Source organism: Necator americanus, chromosome III (genome assembly GCF_031761385.1).
Source record: "Necator americanus strain Aroian chromosome III, whole genome shotgun sequence".
Taxonomy (NCBI): Eukaryota; Metazoa; Nematoda; class Chromadorea; order Rhabditida; family Ancylostomatidae; genus Necator; species Necator americanus.
This window is the reverse complement of record NC_087373.1, coordinates 21,093,809-21,102,910: the sequence shown is the minus strand read 5'-3', so window position 1 is coordinate 21,102,910 and position 9,102 is coordinate 21,093,809. Positions and strand designations below refer to the sequence as shown.

Below are 9,102 nucleotides of genomic sequence, written 5' to 3'. Positions count from 1 at the left end.
TCGCATTTACGCACTCATTTGTTGTTTTCTGCTTTATTTTTCTTTGCTTTTACTCACACCTATTTATTTATTTGTTGTAATCTTCCATCGGAGCGCGCATACGAGTTTGGCTGTTACCTTCTCGCTGTGGTCCTGGTTCTACTAAACGTAATTTGAGTATGCGCTCTGGGTACGTGCGAGCTGTAACTTGCACCGTTACATTGCGAAAGCTAGTGAAACATTGCAAAAAGGTGCCGTTATCCAGCACGCTGCCAACGCCCTTCTCAAAATCCTACTAGGTTAAATATCCAGAGAGGGCGTGGAATCCTCGCTAACAACTCTTCGTTTCGAACTGCCAGACATTGTCGACCTGAGGTATTCAGTTCGCTCGGTGTCAGTTGTGTCAGTCACACGAGATACCCAACTTTAGCAAGGGACAGCGACGAATGAGTGGATTCTGTGCGAGCTGGAGATTCGGCAGAGCTGCGTTCAAGGACGTCTCAGCGAAGATGCGGATAACCACTTGAGGGAATGACACCAACCTGCCAGAAGCACCTGAAGTTTAAAAAAAATTTCCACCAATTTTTTCCGCTGCATTCTAGAGCAACACTGCACGTAAACCTACTGATTACCGCTGTCGAGTCTGAGACTCCGTTGTCCTATTCACGTGAATTGTTTGCCTAGAAAAGTCAATTCAGAACTAGTGCCGATCAAAAATCCACAATGCACATCCACGAGATAAAACAATTTCACCATTTCTATTCATGAACGGAAGAGCGCTTACCAATCATTGATTTTGGAATGGTACAAACCATGCATGAGTTCCATAGTTTTTACCTTGCTCTCTAAATGGGTCGATCAGATTTCGACATATATGTCCTTATGAAACTTCGGTGTCATTGTGTCCACTGAAACAGTACACCTGTACAATCACCTGTCTGGTTGCCTTGATTGCTTCCCTTTATTTGAAATGCACCCTAACTCTTTCTTTTCATTCATTACGAGTAACGTTAGACATATTGTGAAATGAGCTTTAATAGCTCTAGAAACGTTTCTTCTCCTCAAGTTTAGGATTCGATGACGTGCTTCTTTTTTTCTGCATCACGCACATCTTTGAATGCAATTTGATGTAATCTGTATTAGTAGTATGTGTTTGCGGTTATTGCCCTCTTCAATGTTCCAACGAACAAAGATCTCCAACTCATTCAAATTTTTGTTTTCCCTGAATGGTTGGCTTGGAAACGCTCGTTGCATCCTTTCAGTCTTCGTCATCGAACACAGCGTAGTAGTGTTCAGTGAGTCCCTGCAGTTGAGACCCAAGCCACCTCCATTGGGAGTTTACAGCCATCACTCGACCAGCTCCTCCATATACGAGACCCTCCAATGGTAAGTTCTTCGCCGTTACTTTCAGTTAATAGTTACCACGTTTGAAACTTATTATGTATCATTGAAAATTTTTCCTAAAGTTCATACTTCGTTCTCGCGATCCTTTCCTTTGATTATCACAATCACTCATTCTATCTGAACAGTTTCTGTTGTAACAATTCACTTCCTTAGTTTGTTCATGACGAAAAGAAAACCTTGTAATCAGTCGCTTGATGTGTGCAATTAAGCATTCGAGGAAAAACACAAGTGACGAAAATATAACTAGGCTAGATAAATGGCATTATTTGTCTTTGATACCTATCCGATAAATTGGAACGAAAACAACTGAGACAAACTGCTGTCCACAACTACAGTAATGTCTTTTTGGATAGCTTACTCGCAAGCACATTTCCTCTTTCCCGGAAACAAGGTGAAAAAACAAGCAATTACGCTGTTAACCACGTACTTTGACCAACCGCTCGTTTGAAATTGAGCTAAAAGTGACGAAGAGAATTTTGCTCAACGTTTCGATCTGCTACATTCCCTTAAAGTTTCTTGGGAATATTTTTCAAAAAAGGGTTGGAAATCTAACTAGATTCATTTTCGAAATGTGAAAAAATTAGTTTTCACACATTCATATATGCTTTCATTTCATAGTTTTTATACTGCTACTGGGTTTCTTTTAAAATGGAAATTACTAGGATTACACTAGGAAAACAGATCTCTCTACAGTGGAATAAGCTCGGTTTCACAAACTTTTTTGGTCTCTTCTTAGTGTAATAAAGTTGCATGCTTCAGAAGAAGTATGCTTTCCTACTTATTAAGGAAGTGGTAGTACAAACATTACTGTGAGTGTAGTGACTTAACCTGGCCGCGCATCCTTCCTGCGGAAATTGGTTGCGTAGTTTTCTTTACAGTACTGCACTTATCTTCTTCAAGCAATGCCTCCTCATTAGGTAGTGATCGTCATGGAGCTCCGATGGACGTTGAACAACCTCGCGAAGAGATTACTGCTGATCAAATCACACAGAAACATGCATTAGCGACAGATACATTAATAGTATCCCGAACAGAAGTTCAAAGCGAAGGAACACTGAAAATCTGCAGTGGAAGCCCGTCACCCAGTTATATTTGCCATCCTGATGTAGACAATGTATTAGCCGAATCAACAGTGTTGACCATTTTCGGAGATGCCCCCAGTGGTGTCTGGTGGATCCATAATTTTTCAGCTTCGCTGCGTTGTTTATTCAGAATTTGGTGAGTATTGGCAATCAATGCTGAAAGAGAAGCAAACAGCTGTTTCTGAGCATTTTTATCTGTTCGCTGTCAGTGGTGAGCGCTCGAAAACCAACTGTTTGTATTTCTTGATGAGATTTCAATGGTCAAACGAGAACTCAAAGTAGGTCTTGGGAGATTGTCTCTTCAAGGGGTTCTAAGAATCAACAAAGGGGATGAAGTCGGATCTTTCTGCAAAGGGTGCTACGCTTCCGCTGCATAGATTGGTTTCTTCTTACAACTATCGCGGATACGCAGTGTTGAACAAGACCGTCACAGAGTGATCCTTTGAAAATCATCCTGCTTTTCCTACTATTATGAGTTGTTGAGTGTGCGTCGTCAGAAATTATTCTAGGTCCTTGAGTCCTGTCTGTAAGCGATATGAGGTCCCCTCGGTGTTCAACCATTCTCGCGGAGTTCACGGACTATTACTGGCAGTTGCTTCTCTCTAGAAGCGAAATCCAACAGATCAACATATAATACCATAAGTATGGTCGGGGAGTCTGCTACGCTTCCGCTGCATAGATTGGATGAACACAACAAGTAAACAATAATTTATAGGGGCTGATAAAAGCTACTGTTCCGGTGGTGCGACTGGAGTCACAATGCTTCACGGAATTGCTCGTAGCAGAACATACGACTTCAACATGCCAACTGCCAATTAGTCTGCAGTACATTTGTTTTTTGAAACACTGCATATTTAGGAAAAGAAAAAAAGTGGACTGAAGCCACCGGTTTTCTGCTACATATGTGGTCGTCAGTATGGATCTCATAGCATCGGTAAGTACTGCTTGTGCAAAACGAGCTTATATTAGACGGAACCTGAGCGCGTCCAGTATCACAATCGCATACAATCTGCTCGTCGAAAAATTCCACCTGACACATAAAGATGAAAGAAAACTTCATGGATTTTTTTTAGATTTTTGGAAGAAAGGGAACTTCTGTTTTCATGCTGTGTGCGGAGTAACAAGTATACAGTCAGATTAAAACGACATGATGCTCGGTACAGTTGCTTACGTAGCTGTACTACGATCCGCGCGGTGTACCTACTTAGGATCGAGGAGGGAGCATTACAAGCACCATTCATCGCTATACTACGCGGCAGTCCCACCTCGACTCCAACCGCTAGGTCTAGTCGCGTTGGCGCCGCTTCCGCAACTGAACCAACCCTCATGCCGTTCTGACCTGACATACAATAAATAAAGAAAGACAATTTGAACTCCATATCACATTTTGTTCTACCAGTTAATAAAGCCTAGTTAATTCTTAGTTGCCACTGCTTTAGAAGACTCACAGAGTTTTACTCACCTTAATGAAGCATCTTGCAGCTATACATGAACCGAAATGTCTGGAGAAGTTCCACATTGAGAATAACAAGCTGCCAAGGAATCAACGGCGCAGCGAACCGAAACGGCCGCCAGTGGTTCTAGGCGAAAGTGAGTCCGAGTGTCCTAGCCCTTTCATGTTTTGGGTTAGGCCGGCCACTCAGAAGACATCCATTGAGACACGTAGTCGGGTCGAAACGACATGAAGCATGCAGCTGAGCTCGAAGCGGGCCAAAAGAGGGCCCTAAAACTAAAACATTAGTCTTCGAGAGTCTATGAAACCCAGGCTAACGCTGCTAAGAGAAAAAAGGGAAATGGAGTTGGTACTACTAATGTTTTAACACTTAGCAGCTTTAGCCATGTATCCTCGAAGACTAATGCTTAGGTTTGAGGCCCGGCTAACTTGGCTATTTTCTTCCAGTGATGAACTATCACTTACTCAGATGGGAAAGCCATTCGTCATCTAAAGGCAGCATATATTAAAATTAACGTAGCATGGAAACCACGGGGAACCCGTAGAGCTCGGGTTGTAGAACACGGTCGCTCAAATTGTCCTAACTGTCGTTAAAAAGTGGTATGGTAGACGGAGTTCCTTCTTACGAGGTAAGTTGGAACGCACCACCGCTATTCACGCGCCGCATCCACTAGCGAAAGGTTGAACATCAATTATGCATCCTCACCAGGCTATTCAGGCAGAACTAATGAATAAACTGCTGAGGGGACCCAGCGTGTACAAGGAAGGGGACGTGCTCTAACGTACTTCGTGAGAACGAACGCCATTCCCGCGCTTTTTTTTACGACGATTGGGAGAGGTTTAGCGAAGCCACACGCGGCGCAATCCGAACTTTACGGGTTCCCCGAGGTTTTCGTACTGCGTCAGTTCCGTCGATACGTTGCCTTTAATGTCGTTCTTGTGTTCTACGAACGTTTTTCTACAAAGTTACTGTTCCATCGGAACCGTGTTGATTGCTTCTTTTTTACTCTTTACTGTACTTTGACATTGTGGGACTTTTTACGGTCGGATTTTTCAAACAAACAATTTGCGCTATCACCAATAATTTTGCGTGTTTTAGTGGACAGCTAACCTTTCTCGTCATCATATCCTCCCATTATGAACTCATTTACCGCAACTAATATTAATGCTTCGGATCTAGCTACGTGTCTCCTTCAGATGGAGAAGTCGATGTGGAAGCAACCAATGAAGCACGCTGGGAGAACGCACAAAGCCTGCTGATTCAATGTGAGCATTGTGGTCGACGATTCGCAGTGAGTCAAATCTTCCCGCAAAAATTATTGGCCTTGAATTTTCCGCTGCAACCCACTATATGAGAGCGTAGTGCTCCGAAGGAAAATATAGTTGGGGCGGGGGCACTCAGCGGCGCCCTTATTTCTCGACGCTCTATCTTACTTTTTTCTCTTAGTAACTTTAGCCCACATCTCATAGATCCAATAAGATTAATGCTTAGATCTTAGGGCCCCGATTTAATTATCTACGTCGAAAAATAAGGGTGCCACTGAGTCCTCCTCCCTCCCAACTACATTTTACCCGTGCTGGTCACTTGCGAATGTTTCTCTCCGCGTTGTTAATTTGTGCAATACACAACCTAATCAATTCCTTGCATCGCTTTGGAGCGCGCGCAAATCAGGCAATTTCATCTAAGGCCCACTCAAATTGCTTCGCAAAGCAAAGCATCATTTAGGACTCTAAATGCAGCAGACACAGTGTAAACGTTCGACTTTCCTTGAATCCCGCATAGTAGCTACAACTTGTCGATTCTCATTGTGAAGTAAGAGCAAAGATTGTTAACAGACTTCGTTACGGCTGTTTCGGCGTTGTCGTCTTCGTCACAGCCTTCTGAATGAGGCATTTGAGAGGATATGTAGAAATGTTCTAACTTTGCTGGATCTGATGAAGGCGGCGACGCCGAAACGTTAGCAGTATAAAAAGACTGCAACAATCTCAACTTTTGCTTCACATTGATAATCGACAAACAACAAACACTCCAGTTACTCGTGTAGAAATGTAATAGAAAGGCAATGTCAGCGGTAGTTCGCTGTAAAATGAATTTTTACAGGGGATTCAGTGCTGGCTCAAGTCTCAAGTGTGAGAAAAGAAAATGATCCTCATGTTGTGAACATTATCTGTAATTCAAATGAGACTTTTTTATTCTTTACCCTTGAAGTTCACATCCACACAAACGAAAAATTAGCTCGGAAGGGTTGTTCGGGAAAAGGCAGCGTATCACAAAACTGACGGTGAAGAGGTCTCTGTGGGCAAATATAGGATTCAGGGTGTAGATTAAGAGTGTGGTCCCACTCACTTCTTCCTAGCATGGGTGCGATAGGGAGGAGCTAGACCCTCCTCAGGTGAAAGGGGTCTGGCTCACGGGGTGAACTTCAAGTGTTGAGGATCTCTTTGTCAACCGTACAAAAGTGAAGGGGGTTTTATCGCCAATCGTTCAAAAATGAAGAGGGTTGGGGCACCAGCTCCGACTATCGCATCTATGCTTTCTAGTTATCCTGAAAAACCGCAGGGAAACGGCGTTTTTTTCTACGCAGTACTTTAAAACGTGCTACCTTTGTGCACGCTCCGGTTCCCTCAGCAGACTAATTACTGGTTCTTCTTGAGTAGGGCGGGAAACCTCATTGATTTCTGACCGCTCGCTCGTGGATGCCGTGCGTTCACAACTGTGGTGCGTTTTCACGCACCTCGTGGGATCTAAGACGGTTTCCACGCCTTTTTTTTAGGACAATTAGTGGAATTAGACGAGGCCGTTCTCGTACTCTACACCACAAACTATAAATTTCCCCACAGAGATCCCATTACCGTCAGTTTCGTGATACCCTGGCATTCCAAAAGATAACCTCGCATAGTGATTTTTCCCTCTTCAGAAAACTTTAAGTATGATGAACTTCTTTTAGAATTTTGCTTCTTTTGTTTGCTTGCTTAGTGTCAGCTTGCACTGAAAGGACAATGAAATAGATGTACAAACAGGTGATAACTATATTCATGCATTAATCAGTTTTCAGAGAAGGAAAAGGGAATGGGTTAGTTGGTCCCAAAAGGCAGCACCAACAATCAGTACACGTCGAGTTCATTAGAATACAATTTGGTTGCTCATCCAACAACATAAAGTCTACCTGCGCGACCAGGTTCCTTAAGAAGCGACAGGTATGGGATGGTTACGGCAGGGCGGATAAATGGATGTTAGTGAAATAAACGTGAAGTGACTTGAGCTGAGTAAGTCAGTGTTGCAGCATCTTATTAAAACCGTTTTATTGTCGCAACTCAGCAGCAGAAACCTCACCTGCAACTTTCAGGAACTAAAGTAAAATAAAGTGAATTTTGATACTTTTCTGAACAGTTACAAGTAGGGTCACGAAATTAACTTAGTTTGGAATCCTCATGAAAAATATAGAGTTTTCTTCGTAGATTACGAGTATGAGTTCAATTCCCCCTGAACGTCTTGAAAAACGGCGTGAGAAATGGCCTTCGTTGGGATTTTTCCTACGAGGCCCATATAACGTAACACTCCGTACACGTGCTGCGCACTCGAGCGAACGAACGGAAATCAGTCACGTCTTTCCAGCAGCCTATTCAGTAAAAGCAATGAATAGGCTGTTGAGAGAGCCGGTGGGTGTAGTAGAGGGCGCGATCTAACGTACCTCGTCGAGAAAGACACGCTGTTTTCACGTTTTCTAGTGTGATCAGGGGAGATTTAGTGGGGCCACACTCATATTCTTATGCTACATCTCGACATCACGAAGTCTATAATTTCTATGAGGATTTCACGCTACGTCAATTTCGTGATACGCAGCATCTAAGTCACTATATAAAAATATTTCATCCGCACCCGCAAAAACAACCTGAAGATTCATTAAATCTCTTGTCAAACTCCGAAGTTTTCTGAGTCTTAACTGAACCCTTCGGTTTCGTCACCCGATATTGTTCACTGCATTAGAACAACGACCTGGTATTCACGTATAAGTGAAGCGTCTGTAGTAGTCCTAGAGCTCTTGTTGACTTCGCATCGTTTTGCTCCACGAATAGACATTTTTTCTTTTTCACAAGGTTTTTTTTCTCTCTTCGACAGACACTCTCTTCTTCCCGTCCTGTTTCACTGGAATCAATCGAATCGCTTTCACATTGTTGAGAATATTCGGTTCACATCATAGACAAAATGTTCTCTTGATCACATCCACTATTTTTTCTTACTGTTGCAAATCGTTATCATAATGTGTTGCTTAGCAGTGTTTTGCAGGAGGATCGAATCGCTGTACATCAGCGAAGCTGCACTGCAGAAAATCCTGCCAAGTCAGTCTTTCGAGAGAAGAAGAAAAGCCGTTCTGTGTCAACGAAACGCAATGGACAGGACAGGTCGTAGAAGCGATGCATCAATTAGCAAAAGAAGTAATTTTTGCAGAGATCGCAATGTGATTTGTTTTCATGACAGACTGTCTGACTAGCACTGTTGTACCTATTACCTCACTTTCTTGCTATTTTTCATAGAGGTATGGAAATAAATACTTTTCGGGAGCTGAGAGATGAAGAGGGACATTGATTGGCAATCTGCAGTATTACCTGCAGTGCTCGCCTTAGCCACAGAAGCTGCCGCCACTGGTAAACACCACAACTAAAAACGTTTAAACTGCAACTATCCTCGTTCTTCTCAGAATCCTTCACAGGATCTCGACTTGTATAAATCCTTATGAAACTATCGGAAACCTACCAATACACTGATGGTTGTGCTCATTGACTATGAGTAGATATTAGGCGATCATTTTGAACCAATGTGGATTAAAACAAAATATCAGCAGCTCTCAGTGAATTCAGTTAACCAAACACATAAAAATGTAGGCGTATCTTCTTTTTCCTGAACAGATGTCCGAGTTATTGGCTAGAAACTGCGCTAGGAGATGGTTCCTCAAATGATGTCTGCATCATCCGTTTCAAACTGTTTATCTGATGCAAACTTTTCCACACTGAGGCCCAAAATCATGACCAAGTATCATTTCAATCGTGCAATTTTCAGCAAGTAAAAGTTTGCCCAGCTACATCCGACAGCAACAAAACAATGACCAACACCAATTCGGAAGCAGTTCACAGAGTTCCAAAACTGAAAAGAGCACATGTCTCAAAATAAATGCAGAATAGATG

The 9,102-nt window shown here is 42.7% G+C and overlaps 1 protein-coding gene across 2 annotated transcripts; it reads left to right on the top strand.

Moving 5' to 3' along the window:
- Positions 1-1,362: 1,362 nt before the first annotated feature.
- RB195_010341 (uncharacterized protein) lies at positions 1,363-8,329 on the top strand (the record flags this gene model as incomplete). Of its 2 annotated transcripts, none has more annotated exons than XM_064191299.1 (5): positions 1,363-1,365; positions 3,324-3,399; positions 3,948-4,055; positions 5,116-5,210; positions 8,207-8,329. In XM_064191299.1, 5 exons carry the CDS (start codon positions 1,363-1,365, stop codon positions 8,327-8,329), a joined length of 405 nt encoding a protein of 134 aa, XP_064048881.1. The 2 variants fall into 2 exon arrangements, with proteins under 2 accessions (XP_064048881.1, XP_064048882.1); XM_064191298.1 differs by lacking the exon at positions 1,363-1,365 and adding an exon at positions 2,723-2,743.
- Between the last annotated feature and the right edge of the window lie 773 nt (positions 8,330-9,102).